Here is a 24,604-nt window from a genome sequence, read left to right as displayed (position 1 = left end):
TGGACGGAGGCAAAATGGCGCCTTTTCCTGTTCAACTAATCCCAAAACTTCTCTCTCATTTAAATTCAAGGTTTTTGTTTGTTTGTTTGTTTGTTTGTTTGTTTGTTTGTTTGTTTTCTACTTTATAATTAGATTTTAACGCAAATATTACATTTTAGAGACAAAAATTTGACATTTTACTCAACTGCATTTATCCCAGTACTCACCTTTCAGCATTAGCCTTGTGTGCTTTGTCACATGTCTAATGAGTTAGTAGCCTAGCTATTTTTTTCCTAGAGACAGTTTAGTTTTCATATAGCCTACTGAAAATTAAAAGTAACCACTCAAAGTACAAAGATGAAGAGTTTTCAAGTACAATACAAAACTTAATATGAAGTTTCAACTCACCCAGCTGTAAAATACTGTTTGCACAACAGCATCAACCTATTTACTTTTTTATAAAAAATTATTTTACATTTGCCTTATGTACTTTTAATGAGCGAAGCGTTTGATGAGTAAGTCTTTTAGATTGTTGTACCGTATTGATAGTTTTATGGACCACCAGCATACACTTGGGCAGCTACAGTTTGTACTGTCAAGTGCTGAATTATCTACTGGAAAGCACTAAAATTGAGCTTGGGAACTGGAGAGTGGAAGTGGTAATGATTTTGTATCATTAAAGCATCTCTCGAGGCTCTTTAAACTAGCTATATCCCTACCTTGTCTGTTTACTAGTTACTGTGGAAATTCATCTCAGATGACTCTGGTTCCTAATTTCAGAGAATTATACACAGGAGCAAAATTTTGAATAATAATTACTTCTTACAAGATAACTTTTTTTTCATAGTGGTACCATTCACCGATGCCTTCATCTCATGCAAAGTGTGCAGCAGCGTGTCAAGATTATGTTTGATACTTGCAGTGTAGCAATGTGTCCTGCCACAGTTCATAAAGCAGCCTTCTTTGAAGCCCACATTATGTAGCTGGCAACCTATAGGACCCAATTTGCAATTTAAGTGGACAATCATCAGCTGAGTAGATGAGCATGGTACAGTGCCATATGGCAAGTGGTTGGCTAAATTAGTGTCTGCCCTCTGCCAACCATGAAGGAGGTACAGTCCTTTAAAGTGATATTTATAAGAACTGAAATCTCTCGTTCCCCAGATTACGCTCAAAACATTTCATTTTAATAACAAATTGAATCCAATTTTAGCTTTTTTCACTGCGTTTTTGATCTATTGATTGCGCTGTGGGTTTGTAGAAGCATGAAAGGGAGAGTGATATCACCAAAAAAAAAGTAAAGCGGCACATGTTCATATTTGTATGTTTATTTTTTGCTTTGCTACAAAAAACAGTCCCAGCAATATTCCATATAACCTGATTAAAAAAACTACTACAGTTAAGTACAAAAGAAATATACCAAAACTACCCAATGCTACCCAGAAAAAATAAGCAATAGTATAAAATGAAATGTCTTGAAGTCTACAACTACAAAAGAAAAGTTAGAAAAGGTTACTTAAAAAGAAGGCAAGTATCCACCACAAAATGTGCCACTTTACCACAATCAGTTTGCACGTCTTTCCTTGAATATAAAGTAATGCAAATACTTTACAATAAGTTAACGCAGGCACATCTCCCTACGACTACAGCAAAACCAAGTAACAGTCAAATGCATCACATAAAAATACACTTTTTTTTCTTTCTTTTTTTTGGCAACAATCACACATCACACAGAAAATTAATCAGCAAAAAACATCTGGGTAGCAACATTTTTGGTTTCTTGAGAACAATATACGTTCTGTGTCCACAACATCTGACTGCCTATATGAGCTTCAGAGACTTACATACTGTATAACCATGTATTCAAATCATATAAATATATATAAACAAAAATATACTAAAACTATTTTTATACAAAAAGGATTAATGCCAAATGGAAGCTTACGATTATAAACTTCAATAACTTAAAAAAAAATGAAAAAAGGGAATACTTCATAATTTTCAGAAACATGACATTTTAGCCCTAATCTCCTTAATACTAAGGCTTTTGCATTTTTTTATATTCTTCTTGATCATACAGCACTGGCAAAACAGCACACATTTGTGCCAAGAATGCATCCAGTATAAATACTAAGAAAACTCCTGTACAGTACCCATTTATGTCAAAACTACAAAATAAGTTAGTGTCAAGCAGCTGTACAATATATTTACAATTTAAATACAAAAGAAGATATCTGTAAATGGAGATGAACTCAGTATGTAAATGTGACCTTAACATAAATGTTAGCTTTGGCTACAGCTGATTCAATGCAACTGAAAAGCCTCCGTGTAGGCAGGAAATGTATAGTTTATTCACTTTAGCTGCTTTACCAGCTACTAGATGCTTCTTTTTTAGCAACTTTTAACAGAAATGGTGACTGGCTACTGCCAGTATAACGGACCGAGTTTGAAAAAAAACTAATCAGCATCAGCCAAAATGCGACAACTGATGTTCAGTTTGTCTCACTACAAAGTCTTGACTCACAGATACATTAGGTAAGGTCACCAAAATGTTCTAAATCAATCACAGAGGCTTTTTGCCTCAACGTGATGAATGGAAATGACAGTGGTGACTGGTGGGGTGAGGGTGGGGAGTGACAAAAGAGGGGAGCAGTCTCTGAGCACAGGTACAAGCCTGGAGGTGGAGAGGACAGACACATTCACATTCAGCAGCAGCCGTATCCCATCGGCACATGGTAGGAGTGTGTACGAGTAGGAGTGGGTGAGGAGCAGACACCACCTGTTACAGCAGGTGTCCAGTAAACATTTGAGTCTCCTGTAGAGACAGAGAGAGGAGGAGGGGTGTTGTGGGGGGATGGGGTGGAGGGGGGTGAATGTATTTGGTACAGGAGAGGTACAAGAGTGTGTGTGTGTGTGTATGTGTGTGTGTGGGGACGGAGCCAGCGAGTGTCATCAGTCCACATCACTGAGGTCACTGACTGGCTCGTCCTGCACTATGCTCAGGTGGTTCATGGCACGGCTGAAGGCGATCTGGACAGCCTTGCGAATGCTGGATGTGCGTCCCTCCATCATTTTGATCTTGTCTATGGTCTTGTCCATCCCCAGAGGAACCATCTTGGACCTAGGAAGCCATTGCCTGAGGGGGGGAAAGAGGAGAGTAGGCATTGACATTACATCATCTGGACAGAAGGAGATTTGATGTGCTTTCTGCTTTCTAGAAATGTCAATGACAATGCTGATTTCTCACCATAAATAAAGTTTTATTTTCCATAATTGCAAATAATAAGTTACAAAGCATGGATCTTACTTTCTTTTTCTAATTTCATCTTTTAAGTATATATTATGTATGAGGGGGGAAAAACATAAAGCCAACATCTTTTTTTAGCATTTCTTCCTGCCACTTCCTGCGCTGTCATGGGATATGGAGCACTTTATGTCACATTAAGACACTTTCTCCCTACAAATTTCAAACTGCACTATTCTACATTTATGTTTAATCTGAAATATGACACATAACTAAAAGAACTTATTTTACTGTAACAACTGAATTTCATGCTTTAAAAAGCTGCTAACAAAGAGCCTTTGTTTCAGCCCATGAACGCACAGATGAAAAAGGGAGAACTGGCTCAGAGAGTAGAAAAAGTAAAACCTTTAAATGCTAGATTTGCTGTTACTATTGTTACTGTGGAGCCTCTCCTTGAGACACTGCCAATGAATCAGGCAGAGGAGCAGGTGGTTTTACTGGTTGTAATATTAAGCGAGGACAGGGAAAGAGTAAAAGGGGGAAAAAAGTAGTTTTTTCTCTAGGCTCTCTCAGTTTTAATGTATGTCTGATTCAGATACTGAGCTTGAAGCAGCTGCACAGTTTGTTTTTGTTTTTTTACAAATGTAAACTTTGCTTTACTCAGGCTTATTCTTGACTATATACTGTATATGTACTTGTCTGCTACTACAACAGTAGTAAGGCGGCGTCACTGAGGTATGAAAACAAAATTACACGCAGTAAAAATATAAAAAATATCAGGTCCCTGCTGGTTGTTGTTTTTTCCAGGAAACAGGACATTTTCAGTTCCTGTTATTGACCCATAACGACAGGGTGACTCATAAATGCAAAAGTAGTCCAAGAAATGCCATTTTATATTTTAACTGGAGGTTGTTAAAAATGCTTATCGTGAACATGAATCAGCATAATATGAAAAATATCATTTCCCAGCAGTGGGTAAAACAGTGAGTGCAGGTTGTCACTTGTCTGACACAAAAGGCCACCCTGCCACTTTCACTGTTTAAGAATGAAAAACATTTTCCTGGTAATGGGAGTCCAGGTGAAATTTTCAAATGGCTCTAGAAGCAAGAGCCATTTGTTGTGTCTTGACAATTGATGTCACGCAGCCTCGAGAGAATAACGAGCTGCTGACTGACGGGCTTAGAAACCTGCGGCGGCTTCAATCGCTCCTGCGGACGGCGGCACTCACCAGCTGCGCTTGTTGTCGAAGAAGAGGACGAGGTAGAGTTTCTCTTCGGCTTTGTACTGCATCTGCTCTCCGATGCGGAGCACATCCATGGGGGGCATGGGGATGGACACCCCGTTGTGCTGGCAGCCCACGCGCGGCATGTGGGGGTCGATGATCTACGCACAGCGAGGGGAGGAGGCGAGAGGGGAGACACGCACACATGCTTATGAATGCAAACACATGGTAAACATACATGGGGGGGGCAAAAGTCTGAGGCAACTGTAAGTGCACTGTGCAGTCACACACACAATCAGTCAAGCATACAGTAAAGATATTTACAGTTTGATGTATAAACACACACACACACATATATACACACAGATGCATGCAGCTTGTGGTGGTTAGATTCTCTTCCTCATTTGTCCTTCCATGCTAAGGTCAAATCTAAACCAGGTGGCAGTGAAAGGCTGCCACCTAGAGGAAAAAGCAGGGACTTTTATTTTGAAATGTGGGCACTTGCAACTGAAAAGAGCAGCTGCAGTCCAACTATTGCTTCATCATGCGAGACAAGAGTGTCGAAAATGAGGTCCCAATGTGTCCCAAAGTGAAGAGATATCAACAAAATATCAGGGTGAAAGGACTTTAGTCGGCGACTGTCATGCTTTCTCCCCCACAAACACTCACCAAGGCTGGGTAGGAAGGGTATCCACTACATTTGGCCCAAACTAGCTTTAGGGGTTCCAATGCAACTGTTGCAGCACTAGCGGGCATCCAGATATTGCTGTTGCCAACCTCTATGGAAGCGGGAACAACACCAAACAAGTTATGTGTGGGTTTAAACACATTTCCAAAAGCCATGCTTTAAGTGGAGCACACAACACAACAGGGTGGGAAATGAACTTTTTTTTTTTCAGCGGTGAACGACAGATATTAAAATTTACCAGCCACTTGCGCCGTCTCGCCAGCCAAAATGTGAATTTAACATGAGGGAAGTGTCTCCAGATGCCGACTGGTTACATGCCATGGTGGCAGCCAGCGCACAAAGACTCACTGGCCACTGCCAAAAGTCACACAAGAACTTGGCTGGTATAGCTGCTGTTGATTTCCAACCCTGCTTTCTCTGTGTGTGTAAATACCAGGCATCTGCATGTTCTACCAACTTTCGAGACCGAATTGACATTGAAGCTTGAAAGTAATCCATAATTGTGTTGATAGATTTTTAGACAATTTACGATTCATAGAAGCTGCAGACATCTGGAGATACACACAACCACTTACTGCAGTGCATTTTCTACAGGCCACACAGATAACTGAACAATTCATTTGCCAGTTATTCTTCCATTCAACTAATGAGCTGCTTGAAAATGCATGTGTCTCTTTAGAGCATTGACCCAATGTGAGAGCTCCTTGCAGAACATGCTAATAGTATAGAAAGATGTTCTAGCTCAAAAATGTGGTGTTTTTTACAATTGATTGAATGTAAATATTTCACATTGAGATGAAAATTGGACAATATTCTTTATTATGTAACACTATGTTAAAACCTGTGAATATGCCTGTATCTAATGTTGAAAATTTCCCCTCACCCAACATACATCCAGTTTGTTTTGATGACTTACCGGCTGCGATTCGTGCGGCTTTTGCAAAGTTCCCGGTTTCGATGCAGGCGATTAATTCGCTCTTATCGTCCACAGTGTTTCTCCGGACCAAGGCAGGTTTTCCTTTCCCACATTTTGGAAGACTGAGAATGGTGCTGGAAACAAGACAGAAGACACAACACATGAGTGAACAGCCCATCATATCCTCCTGGCAGGCCAGCGTCATTTTAATCACTCATGATTCATTCAGAATTCGCTGCGGCTCCTCAACAGACATTGGTGTCACAGTGTTTTTCAACCTTGGGGTCGGGACCCCACACGGGGTCACCTGGAATTCAAATGGGGTCGCCTGAAATGACTAATTGATTAAAAAAAATTACTGAAAAAAATATTTTTTTAACTAATTATTATTCTTTTTAAAATTATGATTAAAAACACCACACACAATCTTAAACAACTGTATTCTATACTTCAATTTTCTTGAATATCAAATCGAGTTCAAATAAAATGCAGCATATAAAAATATCTGACGTGACCGCGGGCTCGCCAGAAATTTGTGAGGTCAAAACGGGGTCATGAGCCAAAAAAGGTTGGGAACTACATTTACCTGGTGCTTCCTGGCAGGCTGCTACATGAGGAGATGGAGGACTCAGATGCACAGCGTCTTCGTGGCTCCAAGGGTCTACTGGTTCTACTGGGTTCTTCGAGCTCCTTCTCCTCCTCCACCTCCAGAAACCCACTCGACAGACCTGAGAAAACACACGGCAGAACCTCAGACCTCGTCATAAAACTACAACGCCCTGAATCTGAGCGGCTTCCGTACCGCATGTTGTCGTAGCTGCGTCGGCTACAGGTTGCTCAGCCAACGTCTAATCCAATTTAAGCAAACAGATGTAAAAGAGTAAACAAGTGGCTGTTGTGACTGCTGTGCTGTGTGGAATTTGACTGTGATGACTTGTAAGCACTGTAACAGCTAATTGCGATGTTTGCGCTGCCAATTTCAGCAGTTGGCAACCGAGCTAAATACTGCTGTACTAATTTAATCAGGCGCTTGAGGAAGTGCCATTCAAATTCTCACATACTGGAACTCAAAGAAATGTTTAGTCGAGCAGAAAGAAAGAAAATGACCAATCAAATTAAAACATTTTTTTCTTTTAAATCTTACCAGTGTCAAGTCGTTTCACGGGAGATTCTCCTTCCTCTTCTTCCTGCTCTCTCTCTCCTCCCCCCTCCTCCTCGCTGTCTCTGCTGCCGCTGTGCTTCCTCTTCTTGCCGTGAAGTAGCGTCTCCAGCCTGGGTATGACCACCGAGAGGAAAGACTTGGACCCCAGCTGCGCATCGTCTTCGTCCTCCTCCCCCTCCTCGCCTTCTTTTCTGTCAACGGCGTCGACCCCCTCCTCTCCGCTCTTCGGGGGCTTGAGCGGACTGGAGGCCTTGGATTTGCGGAAGAGCACGGCGGTGCGGCGGCTGACCGTTCCCGTGGGCTCGGCCAGGGTGGACGTGGCGACGACGCTCACGTCTCCGTCCAGCAAAGAGTTCTGGAGGCTGTCTCGGGAGTGGCCGTTGAGGCGTGGAGCAGAGGACAGCAGGTCCGGGATGTCCCGGTCAAACTTGACCCGCTTGCTGTGAGTCTTGTCGTCACAGTGTGGGGCGGTATCGATTGGTTTGAGGGTGGGGGGCTCGGGGTCTGTGTCAGAGTGGATGAGGGGTGGTATCGAGTCTGAGGGCTCCAGTTTAGGAGGAAGAGACTTGTCTCCTGTGGGGAGACAGAAGAAGAGAAAACAGAGTTTATATCCTGACTCGTTTCAGCATTAATCATTTAAACTACTAAGTAGAACACACATTATTCAGACTACGCCACAAAGGCTGTTTTATAGTTTTTGATCATTATGCAACACACTTTGCTTTCCTTTGTTTTGCTTTTTTAGGTACCATGTTTTATTTAGACTTTAATGCCCTATAGAAATGATCTATAATACATTTTTATGATAAAGGATAGCTGGAGAGAAACCTATTCATAAAAAAGTTCAAATCCTAAACAAATATAACAAAAGTCTGTGACAAAGACAAAAAATGACCTACAGTAGAATACCATTAGCCACAGTAATGGTGCTGCAACATCCACACTTTGTCCTTGTGTTTGCAGAAACGCTGGCACTGCATAATATCATACGGCTTTTGGGTTTGTCATATGAGTAAAACTAGGGGCTATTTAGCATAACACTGAGGCAATTTTATAAATAAAAAATGAGAGCAAAATGACTTTTTCCTTTCTTTTTCCCGCACTAGCTCATTATAATGCTATCTTCACCAGTCTTAATGCGACTCAGCAAGTGCTGCAAGTTTAAGCTTGAGGAAGCCACTGCGGCGACAGCGTGAGATACTGCAGAGCCGCTGGGTTATGACCTTGTTTAGAAATGTTAGCTGGTATTTTTTTGCATTCTGGATGTGGAAAATGATGTTTGCTTGGATGCATTCAAAAGTACGACTTGCAGCGGGACACAGGAATGTTGTTAGGAGTTACCCGTCACACATCCATCACCTCCGTGTAAACCTGAAGTTATGACTGTCTGCTTCTGTGGTTTGGAATAAAAACGTTCACAAAAGGAGTTTTGCAGTTTACCGAGGCTTTAAGTGGTTTTCAATTCAAGCATTTTTGTGTAGATCAATGTCATCGATCTGTGAGGAGGATGTGTTTTTTCCTTACAGCTTCTCCTAAATAAAAAGGAAACCATTTTTGTATAGTAGTTGAAGCTTAAACCAGCTACTGTGTACTTTCTGTAATGATGATGAAACCATTTTCCTTCCCAGGGTTAGAGCCCAGTAAATTGGTGCCTTGAATAAAAAATCAAAAAAAAAAAAAAAAAACTTGACTCTCCAGAATGATGTGGACACAAAAGGTGCAGATGCTTCATCTGTAATGAACTTTAAACTGCTTCACATAATGTTTGCTGGACCCACTCTGTGCCAATTAAGATATACTTTATTAGTGCAATAACTAATCTCAAGTGTGTGCCCATGTCACTGGAAAATCTTATTGGACATTAAAAAATAATATTACCACTATTAATCCCACTCACAATAATCCTATTTATAACATAATGAGGATGGATTTGACTCCTGCTTCTCGTTTTGGGAAATAAAAGTTGAGGTTCACAAATGTAGAGTTTCCCAAATTCTAACAAAGTCTGCAGTGTTTTAGCAAACTCCTCAAACAACAAACGGGTCCTCGTGTCCGTACAAAAGGGACAGTTTGATCATGGTTATGTATCAGCCTAATAATCAGATTCAATCACCACTTTGTTTTGTTGAAAGTGCTGGAAAGAGCTACAGCACTAAAAGAAACAAAGATGACCATACTGTGATGTTTCACACACACATCATATGACTGCTTTGCTCTGGGAGGTCATGTCTGGGGTAGGGGCTTAAAATCTGACCTTTGACCTGCGTTTGGGGATATTGGAGACATGTGATTCCTTTAAAACCACGGAGGCTGCATGACAAGCACAGCATCAACCAGGAAATGAATTTCCTCCAAACACAAATCACACATACCCTCATCATCTGGAAGATGTCCGTTGGGCTTCAGTCTCTCGTCCTTAGGTTTACCGTTCTCTGGGTGGGAGGGAGCTGATGAGGATGGTGCAGATGTGGAGGGAGCTGTTATGGAGGAGGAGGAGGAGGAGCAGTGGTGGTGGGAGGGTAGGACTCTTTTTAGGCTCATTTCGCTGCGAACGTCGTTGATGGTCTTTTTGAGTAGCTTGAGCCGCTTGCTACGCGAGGGGCTGGACTTCATGGCACAGGTCATGTCGAACTTCTCCAGGAGCTGCTGCAGCTGCTTGTCCAGAGGCACATTCCCCCGGTTGGCCGGTACGAGTAGGCGGTCCACTGAGGAAAGAGTTAAAAACACATTTTATGACGTATTCCTCGATGCAGAACACATCGGCGAGGCTGCGTCTTTTGCTTTCTGCGCTTACCGTCTTCCCAGGAAAAGGCTGGTGGTGCTTTGATTTCCGGAGCCTCGGACAGATGCGTGCCGCTTTCCACGTCGAAGCCGATTTTCTCCACATCGCGCCGGGCCTTTCTGAGCAGCGCCCCGCCTTGATCTCGGAGGCGAACGGCTGCCCGGTAGAAATACGTGTCCTTTGAGTTGTACTTCATGCAATTGTCAATGATGAGGTTGAAGTCGCTCTCAAACTGCTCAAAGTTGTTGTAGGCCTGAGCGTCGATGCGCTGCCGCATGGTGAAGAAGTCCATCGGGTGCTTGATGTGGTCGAGGTAGTCAGGCACCTACAGGAGACAGCAAATATTATTCAACTTTGTGTATCCAAAAAGATTCAGTAACAGCAGTATTTTTCCACAGTATGACAATGAAACTAATCACTAACCGCACTTTCCACACAAGCAAAGCTTACCATGAGAATTAAAGGGGAACTATGCAAGTCCGGTCGCTTTTCTGCTGTTTTGGTAACGCTTCTCTCATCCATGTGCATTTGTTTACAACAAAGCCGGCGAAAAATCGATACATGGAGCGGTGGATAACGTTATACAATATACGATGTTAGGACGTGTGTATTTGTGTAGTCTTAATCGTCATATACAAAAGATTGCCGGCTACGGATCACGTTTGTGTCGCGGTGTGCAGAGGCGAGAGCAGGGACGACGGGGCAGCAGCCAAGTAGGCTACTACACTGATGTTCCAAGTTTGTTTTTTTTTTAGCCATGAGACGCCAGGTGGAAGGAAGAGAGCCTCCATTCACATCGTAACAAGTCATGTAGTTAACTATCACAACTATCACAATTAGTCCGGAGCTTTTTAATTAAGGTAAAAAATTAAGGATAGCGATGGGAGAAATCCTGCGAGACAGGAAATGAGGCGTGAGAGAGAGGGGGAATGACACGCAGCATAAAAGACATAAAAAGCATCCTGGAGGCAAAAGCCACGCCCAACGTGGGGCTCGAACCCACGACCCTGAGATTAAGAGTCTCATGCTCTACCGACTGAGCTAGCCGGGCTTGCGCCGTGAAGCACCCTCCACCTTTCACAGACGTCACCATCTGCCGGCAGGCCGTCGTCTCAGGTTACACATTCCAAGTACCAGCAGGTCACATTGCTCAGGCCTGTCTACATGGGGAGAGGAGGGGGGGGGGGGGGGGTGTGACCCTGGTCACTGTGATCACAGCTTGCTGTTTGAAGCAAGCCGTGATAAAATTTGTGATGAGTTTGACTGCAACTTTTTACAGATACAGAGGTGAGCCAAGTTCCCTGTCTAAGTGGTAGTTTTCTGGGGTTTGCTGGCTGTCTGCGCTATCACAGATCATGTCAGTGATTCGATCTTTATGAAGACACTGTCGTACTCCTCTGTAAACATGGATACTTGTTTAAAGAAGCAACATGTTTGTATCACGTACAAAATCACACACTGTAATTAATGGCATTGTGTCAGCATCGCAGAAGAAGGATCCAAGCAATCAGACAGAGAAAACAAGTAAAACAGTCCCACTGTCCTGCAGCAAAAAGGACTGTGTTGCAGTATGAACCAGAAAGTCCGGTTGCTTATCAAACAGTGATAAGTGTCTGGACGGCAGCTGAAGCACTTGTGCTCACTTTAAGTCACAGTGTACACTTCCTGAAGAGTTCATGATAGTAACTAAAAAGCACAACTCTGAAACCTACGCCCACATGAACATCCTTTACAAAATGACACTGTTGTGTAACGCAAACACATATCTTCATATCCATATATGCAGTGGAAAGTGAAAACGGCGAATGTGTAGTTCAAAGAAAACGCTTTTTGTAGAGAAGAAAGTTTTTGTGTGACAAAGCTCACCTCACTGACATCAACCGGCTGGGCGAAGATCCTGGCCTGGTCTTTTGCTTGAAGCTGGTCTAAAAGAGCTCTGAGTAAAATACTGAAGGGAGTCAGCTGCATCTCTAGGAGGGTCTCCTGCAACTTTATCTGCAACACACAGCATAAAATCGAACTTCAGAAGATCAGACTGTTTCCATCTATTCAGCGATATTTCTCCTACAAGCGGTAAAATTTAAAACGAGTCAGTCAACTATCCATCCACCCACTCCTACCTCTTCCCTCTTGAGCTTTTCCCTCTTGCGGATTAACTCCAGCAGCAGCCGGGCTCTCTCTAGGTCGTGTCGGAGACGGTGCCATTCCTTCAGCTGGTCCTTTAATGCCCTGCTCTCCTCCTCATTTTGCCTCTGGTGAAGGTATTTAAATAAACATACATACATTAAAAACTGAAAAGAATAGAAACATGTTGCATGAAAGGCATATTTCTAGAAATTTTCGCATACAGTGGGATCCTCTATTACTTAAAGGAGAATTTCAGTAACGCTCTCCAGCTCTAGGTCCCGAGTGCGACCATAGGAAAAAATCTGAGAAAAATGTGTGCAGACTGGACCTAGCTCTCCTCCTGCTAGCTGCGCTACACTGCAGTTAAACAGCAAAGTACTGGGGGCAGTTCTTTGAACTGTGACTTTGGCCTCTATATAATGCTCAAAATAACACTACAAATGCTTTGTAACATCCACCAGTTCCTTACCACACAACACTGAGTGTGCATGAGAGAACAGTGCTACATGTGTGTTTTTATCAGTTATCTCTGTTTTCTCTAGCTTCCTGGGTAGACCTTACTAGTCAACTGTCGAGCTCGGGACTGTTTCCATATCAACAAAGACATAAACACAAGGAAAACATGGATTCATGAGGGAAAAAATGATTTTGGATGGGGAAAAAAGCATCAATATGAATATAACTGATTTTTCCCCCATCCAAAATAATTTTTCACACATGTTAACATTGCTCTCTCTTATTAACGGAGTTATGCACACTCAGTGTTGTGTGGTAAGGAACTGGTGGATGTTGCGAAGCATTTGTAGTGATATTTTGAGCATTATATAGAGGCCAAAGTCGCAGTTAGAAGAGCTGCCCCCATTACTTCTCTGTTTAACTGTGGTGTAACGCAGCTAGCAGGAGGAGAGCTAGGTCCAGTGTGCACACATTTTTCTCTGATTTTTTCCTATGGTTGCAATCGGGGGACCTGGAGCTGTAGAGCGTTACTTAGAAAATGACCGGAATTCTCCTTTAATAGGCCAAAGATCTATTGTCAAACATCAGTAATGAAGTTCTCATCAGCATACTGCACAATTAAATGTTTTCAAAAATGAACACATACTTCAAATTCTATAAACTACTGGTACTTTGATAAAAGGCAAAAGGAAGACTGAAAGTCTTCTGTGTTTGACTGACAGATGAACAAACCGGTTGTGCATTCTTCTGAGACTGCAGGCTTGTCTGAAGGCGTCTGATGAGGGGAAGTCCATTCCTGGATTGCCTCTTCAGTGTCCAGTAATTTAGGACCAGCTCCACAAACGCTTTCTTCTTCTGAATCGACACCTGGTTTAGGATGGTTTGTAACCTACAGGAGTCAGGAGGACAGGGTGTTATCAGGATAGAGTCAGGGAGAGAAAGAGAGTGACCGGCTGTCTGTGTTTTATCAGTGTTTAGGGGAAACTGTGTGTGGTTGGTTGGCTTTGATGGCAACTTTCATTGAAACATAAACTTAACAGTTACAATAAGAACCTCACCAGCACTTCACACAGGCAAGGCAACACACACAAGCAGCTGACAGGGGAAGGCAAATATTAGCCAGTGTCACATAGTCAAACCACCGGCACAATACACTTCCCATCATTAACATGAACTAATATCTGTACCTGTGAGCAGGAAAGGTAGGCACAGTAGCTGGGGTTGCAGCTTCCTCTTCCTCTTCAACTTCAGGCTCAGGCTTCTTACTCTTCTTCTTCTGCTTTCCTTTTGACTGTCCTTTACCAGCAGCCCGCCCTCTGTCCACTTTCTTACATAGTCCGTTTTTGGGTTTGACCTGATCATATATCGTGAGAGGTCTCCTCACACATCCGTTAGGTGTGTGAGCTCCACAGTAGGCTGTCTTTTTCACTGAGAAGGTGGGCTCTCCTGTGTCCGTGACCTCTTTGATCGGCTCCATCTTCATGAAGAGGCCGGCCTTCTGGGCACAGCTGACGTGGAAAGCGCTGTAACAGTTGGCTTTGTGGCACTGGATGCACGCCCCGACACTTTTCTCCTTGCAGAGGTAGCATGTGAGCTTCCAGCGGGCTGGAGGAATGTGGCTGACTCCGTCGATGGGTTCGATGAAGGTGGTGTTGGAGAAGCCGACCTCAGGGACCCACAGCGCGCACACCACATGGCCCCATCGGTCGTCCTCCGTCTTTTTCACCGCTCCGCCCTTATTGGGACAGAGGATGCAATCTGCGGGCTGACTGGGTGACTGGAGGCAGTGTCTGCACAACCACTGGCCCTCAGGAATGTAAGGCACACCGTAGCATTCCTGATGCACAGCCACATTGCACATATCGCAAAATAAAATAGCGTTGCTGTTGTGACACTCGCCGTCCATGCAGATGCAGCAGACAGCGTCCTCGTCGATGGCAGCCTGCTTTTCGCTGCCTTTGTCTAGGCTCTCCAGATACAGTTCCTTCTCGAAGCGGTCAACGAGGAATTCAAAAACGTTGTGGGAGACCTGACTGACCCCCTCGCCTCGCCGTTTTTCATTGACCAAATCCAGCCACGCGTAATCTTCCTCGTCCATGTCGTACTCCGTTTCCTCGTCCAGCTCTTCCTCAGTTTTCTCTATGAATTTATAAAAGGTGGCCGGACGCTTAGGAACCGCCGGAAGGTTGTATTCTACTGTACGGAATTTGGGCTCAGGAAGCTTTGACCCAGCATTGGCGCCGGCCTGATGGCCAGCTCCCTCTCCATGACCAGTGATGCCCAGTGCAGCGTTTCTCTTCTCCTGGTTGTTTTTTAACCTCACTGACCTCAGAAGCACCTGCTGCTGTGGTTTCTCAGCATTCTCCTTATTGCTGGTGCACTCCATCATTTCCTGCACCATGGGGTCGTCGTCCGAGATCACGTCCAGCTTGTCATATATGCTGAGCCGATGGATGCGACCGTCGAGATCGACCTCCACAATGCGTTGTGCCTGGGCGTAAGTCAAGATCTGCTTGTTGGGGGAAGGCTTGATGGGAGAAGGCGGCCTCTGCGGCACCGGAACTCGGTGCTGCCGAGCTTTCTTCTTCATCTTGACGCTCCGTGTTGCTGTGGAGACACAGAGTGGGGTTAGAGATCTGCGTACAGTTTGTTAGGGGCAAGAAAGTAACAACAACGACCGAGGGCAGGTGCATTTGATTTTATGCAAATGCAACATAACAATATGACTGAGAATATGTGTACAGGTGGTAGGTTTACCACCTTAGCATTGAATAAGCTAATCAAAATAATGTGAAGCATGCGAGCAAGTATCAAATACACCAAATAGATCAGTTCTTCTAATTCAAAATCAATACCATCTGCACAAAAACACACAGAACCAAAATATTTTGTGATGTGAATACTGAATAGTTTAACAACAAGCTGGTAAAGAGAGCAAATGGATGGTGCAACTGCCATTGATAGTCTTGCCTCAAACCTCAGTAAGTAGGCTATCAATGTTGTGATCTGTGATGTTGCATGCACTTTTTGTCAGTGAGCTGGGGCATTTAACTGCGGTGGGAGGCGGCCATACTGAGTATTTTGAATATGACTGCGCAGGAGTTAGCACTTGCCCATTTGGTGCAGAGCTGCAAATGGCTTTTCCCACTAACGACCCACAGTCAAAGTGGCCAAGTTGCTAACAATAACATTAGCCAGCCAGCCAGCTAACTAGCAAAGACGAGCTAGCCACCACCCCGTAAAACGGAGCAAATGGCGTCAAACAAAAACAAGAGTTCTTTTTTTAACCACTGTCAGTTAATTCACATCACATTAGGATATTAATTACGCACTTTTGCAGATGCACGTAATGCCGTCTAGTCGTCAACACGTACAAAAGGCACAAAAGGGGGAAATAAAAACCAAAAATAAGCACATACCTCGGATGCACGAACAGTTTCGCTAGCCGAGGAAGACGATAGCTAGCCAGCAGCCGTACAAAGCAATGGCGACAGGGCCTGCTAAGTGGCTCTGATTCCGCACACAATGTTCTCATCCAACGGGCGATACTGGGGGTCTGTTTGTTGCTAATAAAAACAAAAAGAGGCCTCCTTTCGTGCCTGGTGTGGACGTCTGCAGAGAACACACTGTTAGTTTGCTTTGTGGACCATTCATAGGCTAGAGTCGGTCGCTAGCCACAGTCGACCTGCTGGAGCAGAAAAGCAGCAACAGAGGCAACAGCAGAAAGCAGCAGCAACAGCAGCAGCACTACGGACGGGCTCGTCCCCCAGCACAACAATGCGTTTCACCACCACCAGACAACTCCCACCCGTACGCACTTACTCTACGTGTGACGCTGCTGGCTCATGCTGCTGCTGCTGATGTTGGTGGTGGTGGTGGTGGTGAGTCGTAGATTTCACACAATAGTCCATCTGTCACACCACAATCAATGCATTGCCTTTTGTCGACCCTAGTCGTAGTCGCCATACGCAAGACAAAGCTGCCAAACAAAGAGCGAAACGGGGGCAGTAGTAGTAGCACCGAGCGATTAAATCTGAGACATTACACTATATTGGCTCCCGTGACTGGAGTGTTTAGTCATAATAACCAGCGGATCTTACTAAAGTCTCTCTGTGAGGCTGTGGGGGTTTGAATTGAATCAGCATTTTAACGCCACATACAGGGGACAGTTAGGACACAACAACAATAACAAAACACTGCCGTGCCCCACCCAGCCAGGTGACCACTGCGACCCATTCTCTGTCATTGAGGTCAAGACAGACCCCCCCATTCATTCAGACCATTGATAACGTATGGTGGGGGTAAAAATAAATAAATAAAACATCACATATATATAGGCTAATGTAAACGTCTGAGCCGTTGCCACAGGATGACCGTGAATGCAACACAGATGAACCGTCATTCATCATTCACAGAGTAGTAATTATGTCGTAATCACACGTTACCTGGCGCGTTGCCATGGTTCTTGTTCGTTTATTAACAGTCACGTTTGGTATTTGGGTTGTTTTCATGTTTCAATCCAAGCTGATGAATACTAATCTGTTCCATGATAATGTGAAAACCGACAGCACCACCATAATGCAACAAATATCAAGAATAAAGCAATATTATTATTATTATTATGGTTTTTCGCATTGGTATTATTATTATTAGTAGTAGTAGTAGTAGTATTGGAAGAAGAAAATAAAGTTTTTTGAAAAAAAATGAATAACCGTTCAGTTAAAAGAAATATGATCTCACTTGCTATATGTTTACGTTACAAATAACAAATGACCACTCAATCTGTTATTCTAATAATACTGGCAAGTGTAAAAAAAAAAAAAAAAAAAAAAAAAAAAAGTGCAAGTCAACGTAAAGCGCGTTGTTGTGTGACATATTGCTTGAATGTAGCCTACTACCACCACCCCCCACCCCTCTCGTCACACTGGAGACCCTGCGCCCGGGCGGTGACATCATTAAAACATGTTCCTTCCGTCCGACGCTGTGTGGAGCTGCTCCGGCCGAACGTGAACTGCTAGCAAACCAGGAGACAAAAGCAACAAAGTGAACCCCCCTCCGGATCAATCAAATGTGTCATATTTAACTGTTTAGGAGCCGAAACCCAGTCATCACTCCGTCACACTTCACAGTAAGTACGCTTGACCTCATGTACACGTCCGGAAAACGGTTTAATGCGGTCAGGACGTCGTGGTGAGTGCTGGTCTGATTCGGATCCCGTGTGGTTCGTGTGTTGCCACGGCTGGTTCTGCCTCGCCAGGTTAGCTAGTGTGTCCTGTGTGTGGCCTAGCTGGCAGCTAACCAGCTAGCAGTCGTGGTGAGGTCCGAAATTTTTAGTGAGTGTCCTTTCAGGTCATTGTGGCCGTAATGGTGCAGTCGTATAAGTTATGTTGGTTTTTAATATTTGTGCTACACATCCATGTGACCATGGTGCCGTACCTGTGTGTTGTTTTTATGTGTTTATTAGCCGTGCGGCTAGTCTAGTTAGCACCAGGATAGCCACAGTGGTGTTAACTGATGATGTAGCGTAACTGGCCGATTTTGCCTTATTGTAACGACAGATAACAATTGATACCGGGGTCGCACAAGTTTCGGGCTTTGTGTTGTGTGTCTCAATGGGAGAAAGCTGAAAGCCGGTGTGTCGATACCCATTTACTACTTGGTATGTTACGTCAAGGCGAAGGCTAGTCAGTGTTGGCTATTTTCTGCTGTCCTCTCGCATCTTCCTGCTTAGCACTTAAGCCAAACCCGGAAAAACTGGCTGTCACTGATCACTTAGGAAATGGCCCAACGTTGCTTGTTTTTTTCCCTCTATTTTTTTCCAGACCGTCTGCGTAAATGAGATAATGTATTATTAATTAGTGATGGAATAAGTTGTTTTGGCTGCATTCATGTGGTTGTATTAAGTCGAATGTTGTTGTTTTTTTCTTTAATTATTTTTATTAAGTGAGGTTTCATATTTTAGTCTGGCTTGGGCCTGTGTGGGATTTACGTACTTAATCTGATGGTCCTGTAGCTGATGTGTCTTGCATGGACACATGCTGTATTTTATGCAATCATTTCAGTCCTTTTAAGAAAAGAAAATTTGTCATTTAAAGAGTGCTGTCTAAAAATCAATACTTATTCTATGCTGCATGTATGCACACTTGATCTAGATGGCTTCTGACCACAGTAGCACAATACTGAGTGGCAATACAAAGAAGATAGTGACACATATTCTTCACATTTGGTCCACTATGGGGCACTAGTCATGTTTAATGGATCAGGTTTGACCCGATCCCACAGCCAGTGGTGTAGCTGTCATCCTGGCACAGAGAGATTTGTTAACAAACACACCTTATTCCCCCAGTTACTGGTTTATTATGTATACCTAGCTAACACTGATGCAGCCTAATTTAACAGCCCTGCAATAAATCGTAGTTTCATGGTGGCTATTGAGGTCAGTTTTATTTAAACAGTTCATTCAACACATTGATCATTTAGGAGGGTGTAGTTTGACAACAATATATGCTGATTGTATGAAGATTTAAGTAACACAGATGTTGGATAGTAACACATGTACATTTCAAATGCCTCAAATGTTATGGGAGAGTTACCAGCATTACAGATCATACAGATATGAGTGTGGTGATGAGCACAGGATATGATTCAAAATGATGGCTGAATGACTGAACTTGCAAAAAACAATTAGGTGGTGTGGCTTCACCAAAACCAAAAGTGAGAGTGTTATGGGGGTAAAACACATTTACTGATACAAAGTCCCTGCTAAATAAAAATAAAAATGGTCAATGCCAGCAGAGTCTCATTAAAATAGATTTTACAGCATATGGTTTTGTAACTATTAAACCTCATGAAACGTTTGGTGCTGCCAAACCCAATTAAAAATAGGCTGGTCAGTCAGTTTTGGAGAATAAATGTCATGTGGAGGGCTTATGTGTTATAGCAGGTTACCTGTATTACCAGTTCATTGGAATCTCAATTCTCTAAATTGTTGTGTTGTTTCTCTCTGCCTCTCTAGGTTGTGGGTGGAGAGGTGGAGCCACTTCAGTCATAAATGGAGTGGGACAAGCAGGCAGCCTGTGTCCTGGAGAGCCACACACTCATTACAACACCTGCTTGAGAGCTGCTGTATCGATGACTGGACCCAAAATACGTGATTACATTTGACAAAGCAGGCCTGACTACTCTACAGAAACCCTTGGGCTGCTGCCATGGACGGGGAGGAAGAGGTCACTTACATCAACGAGGACATGCTCGGTGACCCTAATGACTCCATCGAAAGTAAAAAAAGAGAGGCAAAGGGGACCTGCCTGAAAATTGAGGGTCAGGATGGCTACGTGTTCAAATCCTACAGCATCAACCCTCATGAGATTCTGGATGCAAAGTCACCTGCTTGCTCTTCACTAACACTGGATAAAGACTCTCCCCCTTCTCCCCACCTATCTTCTCAGGGTGACACCCAGTTGGAGTCAGATGAAACAAAAGAAACTGATCCAGCTTCCCCTTCTCTTTCAAACCAATGCCTACACACAGATACTGAGGAAAACACAGAGAGTTTTAATTATGAAAATAGTGATGAAGCAAGTCAATATATCACAGAGGAGATTGGAGATGAAAATGGAATAAATGACGAGACACATGACGATGAAAGTCTAGCATTCAGTAGCTCAATTGGCCACACTGATACAGAGGAAAATGCAGATCATAACTATGAAAATATTAATAGAGCAACTCAACATATCAAAATGGAGATTGAGAATGAAAATGGAATAAAAGAGGACACACAGGAGGATGAAAGGCTTGCATTTGGTAGCTCAATTGGCCCCTTTGTAACCAGAGATGGCGATGACTATAGTAATCTACTAAGTGGATACAGCACCCTTTATGATGTTGCCATGGACGCTGTCACTCAGAGCCTTTTGTCATCTATGAGGAGTCATGCCAGCCCAAGGAAAAAATCTCCCGCATGGAATCACTTCTGCATATCACCCCGAGACAGTACCAAAGCAATCTGTTTATACTGCATGAAGGAGTTCAGTCGGGGTAAGAATGAGAAAGACCTCAGTACAAGTTGTTTAATGAGGCACGTTCGAAGGGCTCACCCCACTGTGCTTATACATGAGGGAGCAGATGCATCCTCAAATAATCTGGCTAGCTCTCTCGCCTCAAATAATCTGACTAGCTCTCCCGCCTCAAATAATCTGACTAGCTCTCTTGCCTCAAATAATCTGACTAGCTCTCTTGCCTCAAATGATATGACTAGCTCTCTTGCCTCAAATAATATGACTAGCTCTCTTCCCTCATCTGTGATACCTCCCTCCCCAAGCTCACCAAAAAATGGAGACTTGACAAATAGTGTCACTACTTCTGCCTCAAAGAACACTTCACCGTCCACCTCCTCAGCTGAAAACTCAGACCTGTCATCCAAAGAAGTGTTACCCAAAGTTGAACCAAAACTAGATCAGTATGCCCTCACTGACACTGTCAGCAGCATGCTCTCATCCTCACATTCCATTGAAAACAACCTTGAAGACATGTCAGATGGAGGGGCCGAGCGCCCTCCTGGGACCCCAAAAAGCTCTAGTTCCCGTCGGAGATCAGCTGTATGGAAACACTTCTACCTGTCCCCTGCTGACAATTCCAAAGCGGTGTGTATCCATTGCCTGAATGAATTCAGTAGAGGTAAAAATGGGAAAGATCTGGGGACAAGCTGTCTTATTCGCCACATGTGGAGGGCCCACAAAGAGGTTGTCATTGAGGAAAATGGACAGGGCAATCACATTCCCCCACCCTACACAAACCCGCCCTCATTTTTGTCCCGCACTCAACTGCAGGATCCACTGGAAGTAAAAAAAGAATCACCCTTGCTTCCATCCTCACCAGAGCCCATATCAGATGAACTGCCCCAAAGCACGGACGAAAGTATGGAAATAAAAGAGGAATCTGAGGAGGTGATGCAGCTCTCAGGGCAGGATTCCTCGCTCAATCTCTCCCTAAACGCTCAGGGAGAGGATACACCCCTGACTTTCTTACCATGCAACCTCTCGGAAGGCCCCAGCCTCAATCAGGAATCAGTCCTGATTCAGGATCATTTAGTTTTCCAGCAAAACAAAAAGATAATGAAGCGGGTGAAGTCTGAAGTGTGGCACCATTTCATAGTGTCACCGGTCGACCAGTTAAAAGCACTGTGCCGTTACTGTCCATGTGTCATCAGTCGGGGTAAAAGGGGCGACTTTGGTACAAGCTGTCTGATGAGGCATCTTATGAGACGCCACCCAGATGTCCTCAAAAACCAAAAAAGCACAGATGAGAAGGACTCCTCCTCCCCTCATCCCTTCACCAGTCTCGCTGCAGCAGACGCAGTTTCAACCAAAGAAACTGACAGCCCAGCCAGTGAGAAAAAGCCACAAACCCTGCCTGTTTTCAGTAAAAGGACGTCAAAACTGTGGAACCATTTCTCCATTTCACCTGTTGACCCCACAAAGGTGGTTTGTTTGCACTGTAGCCGCACAATTAGCAGAGGCAAAAAGACTACAAACCTCGGCACAAGCTGTCTTTTCAGGCACATGCAGAGGTTTCATGGACATTTTCTCGAAAGTAACAATACAATCTCAGGTGATGTGCCGTCTGCTGTTTATGCAATGGAAGAGAAGCATGAAAAGTTTGATGAACAACACCCGGTTGCCAAAAAAATGACCAAACTTATCGCAGAAATGCTCGCATTGGATCTTCAGCCATCAGCGATGGTGGAGAATACTGGACTGAACAGACTGCTAGAGTTCCTCCAGCCTCAGTATTCTCTACCACCTTCTTCTTACTTTACCAGCACTGCCATACCAGATATGTACGAAAAGGTGAAGGATGTTGTGTTGACCCACCTGAAAGAGGCCGAAGGTGGTGTCGTCCACTTCACCACTAGTATTTGGGTCAGTAGCCAGACAAGGGAATACCTTACCCTTACTGCCCACTGGGCGACGTACGAGTCAAGTGTCAGACCCCAGGGTCAGGACTTTCACTGCTCCGCTCTTCTAAGTGTCTCGCAAATAGACTGTGATCACGATATGCATGACATCCCAAAGCAGCTTGAGTATCTGTGGGATTCTTGGATCACCTCATCAGGGCTGAAAAAGGGTTTCACTGTAACTGATAACAATACCATCGGAAACACCTTGGAGGACCATGGCCACGTCACCATGCAGTGTTTCGGACACACTATAGACCTCATTGTTAGCGAAGCCATAAAGAGCCAGAGAATGGTTCAGAACCTTCTGAGTATTGCACGAAAGATCTGTGAACGCGTGCACCGCTCGGCAAAGGCCAAGGAGAAACTGGCTGAGCTCCAGAGGGTCCACCAGCTGCCAGAGAACCAACTGATTCAGGATATTCCCTCTAAATGGAGGACCTCCTTTTTCATGTTTGAGCGGCTGGTGGAGCAAAAGCAAGCCATCGACGAGATGTCGATCGAGTGCAATTTCAGGGAAATGATCAGCTGCGATCAGTGGGAGGTGATGCTGTCGGTCTGCAATGCACTGAAACCTTTCGAAGTGGCCTGCAGGGAGATGAGCAACCGCACTGCCACTCTGGGACAAGTGATACCGCTCATCCACATCCTCAACAGAAAGATAGACCTGCTGTTCGACGAGACCGTGGGCATAGACACCATGCTCATGTCCTTGAAGGAAGCCATGGTGAGCAAAATGTCAGCGATTCTGCACGACCCACGATACACATGGGCGACCATGCTGGACCCACGATACAAGACCTCTTTGTTCACAGAGGAAGAAGCTGAGCAATGTAAGCAGGATCTAATCCAGGAGGACTTGTCCTCTTCTACCTCAGTTTCTGATACGCCTCTGCTGCCCAACGGCTGCAGCGAGGACCCCGCATCGCCCAACACCTCCCACTCAAAGAAGGACAACCTCTGGTCCCTAATGGCTGACATCCAGCAGAAGATAAAACAAGAGGAGAAGCCAAAGTCCTTTGAGCAGTCGGTGCTGGAGTACCTGGAGGAAGACATACTTGATCAAAGCTGTGACCCCCTCGACTATTGGAACCTGAAAAAGTTCCTGTGGCCCGATCTTGCCAAAGTAGCTGCCCGGTATGTGGGCTGCCCTCCCAGCATCATCCCAGCAGAGACGCTGTTCAGCACAGCAAGTGTCAACTGTGCTCTAAATCAGCCCAGACCTCTACTTGATAACATGGAAGGTCTGCTGTTCCTCAAGGTCAACCTCCCTTTGATTTATTTTCAGTACTGATAAATATTGAGCATTACTATGAAAGCCCTTTATCAAGGACCAAGTTGCATAGCTGTGAAATGGGGGGTTTCTGTTGGGCAAATTGTAAAATATCAATTTATACACTGATTGAGTCTCAATGCAAAGGCCAGATTGAGGTTTTATTGTATTCTGTGTACTACTGTTAAAACACTTTGGAGCTGTTGTGATGAAAAGTCTCAGTCAGAAGTGTATCAGGGAGGGAGGGTTTTTCTAGCTGTAGGGGTTGGTGATAACTGTGTTTGCTTGTAAATTGATGTTTCTGTTTTCTGTGTCTACTCTCTCCTTGTGCCTTATCCAAAACTACTTCAGGTCAAAAATGCTGTACATATTTTGTTCAATTGCGCAGATCACGTCAGGATGCTTTTTGATTCTTATGGATTAATGATAGATGCAGAGTTGTTTTCTGGATGAAAACATTGCCCAAAAATAAATGCTGTGACTGAAAGATGTTTTAAGTTGATGTTATTTAATTTTCATTGTGAATTTGTGGCTCATGGTACTGTCATTTAGAAATAGACTTTTTTTTTTACCTGCTGACATGTTTTTAATAAAATCATGTAAAATATTGCTGTATTTTCAGAATAAGGAGTTTGTTTGGAATATACAATTTGTCTCTTAAGCACAATTTAAGTTTATGTCCAGGGGATTAAATTATGGGTTTATTATTGAGTAAAACAATGTACTGTACATTTTTATATTAAATGACTTCTGAACCTAATTTGATAAGTGTTTGAGCATTGAGACTGGAACCATGT

General features: G+C 43.8%; 2 protein-coding genes across 3 annotated transcripts; one reads left to right on the top strand and one right to left on the bottom strand.

Moving 5' to 3' along the window:
- Positions 1 to 1,323: 1,323 nt before the first annotated feature.
- brd1a (bromodomain containing 1a) lies at positions 1,324 to 16,736 on the bottom strand. Of its 2 annotated transcripts, none has more exons than XM_083999929.1 (13): positions 15,996 to 16,736; positions 13,764 to 15,183; positions 13,297 to 13,465; positions 12,114 to 12,245; positions 11,860 to 11,988; positions 10,006 to 10,318; positions 9,584 to 9,916; positions 7,194 to 7,784; positions 6,636 to 6,777; positions 6,050 to 6,183; positions 5,115 to 5,224; positions 4,452 to 4,606; positions 1,324 to 3,115 (listed from the first exon to the last, which is right to left on the bottom strand). In XM_083999929.1, the coding sequence occupies exons 2-13, from the start codon at positions 15,164 to 15,166 to the stop codon at positions 2,932 to 2,934; spliced, it is 3,795 nt and encodes a 1,264-aa protein (XP_083856055.1). In that variant the 5' UTR covers positions 15,167 to 15,183; positions 15,996 to 16,736; the 3' UTR covers positions 1,324 to 2,931. The 2 variants fall into 2 exon arrangements, with proteins under 2 accessions (XP_083856055.1, XP_083856056.1); XM_083999930.1 differs by having other exon boundaries at positions 13,309 to 13,465.
- An 815-nt stretch (positions 16,737 to 17,551) lies between these two features.
- On the top strand, positions 17,552 to 24,591 carry zbed4 (zinc finger, BED-type containing 4). Its single transcript, XM_083999870.1, has 2 exons — positions 17,552 to 17,704; positions 19,592 to 24,591. Exon 2 carries the CDS (start codon positions 19,785 to 19,787, stop codon positions 23,826 to 23,828), a length of 4,044 nt encoding a protein of 1,347 aa, XP_083855996.1. The 5' UTR covers positions 17,552 to 17,704; positions 19,592 to 19,784; the 3' UTR covers positions 23,829 to 24,591.
- Positions 24,592 to 24,604: the final 13 nt, after the last annotated feature.

The sequence above is a fragment of the Trachurus trachurus genome (genome assembly GCF_905171665.1).
Source record: "Trachurus trachurus genome assembly, chromosome: 23".
NCBI lineage: Eukaryota > Metazoa > Chordata > Actinopteri > Carangiformes > Carangidae > Trachurus > Trachurus trachurus.
Note: the sequence above shows the minus strand (reverse complement) of the source record. Positions and strands in the feature narration are given on the sequence as shown.

Bases quoted from the DNA above. Each gene is read 5' to 3' on its own strand.
- brd1a (XM_083999929.1), bottom strand. From the start codon at position 15,166: ATGAAGAAGAAAGCTCGGCAGCACCGAGTTCCGGTGCCGCAGAGGCCG. The intron at 9,917-10,005 runs GTAAGCGCAGAA...CTCTTTCCTCAG, and splicing joins AGCCTTTTCCTGGGAAGACG to TGGACCGCCTACTCGTACCG. The intron at 6,778-7,193 runs GTAAGATTTAAA...GTGTTTTCTCAG, and splicing joins CGTGAAACGACTTGACACTG to GTCTGTCGAGTGGGTTTCTG.
- zbed4 (XM_083999870.1), top strand. From the start codon at position 19,785: ATGGACGGGGAGGAAGAGGTCACTTACATCAACGAGGACATGCTCGGT.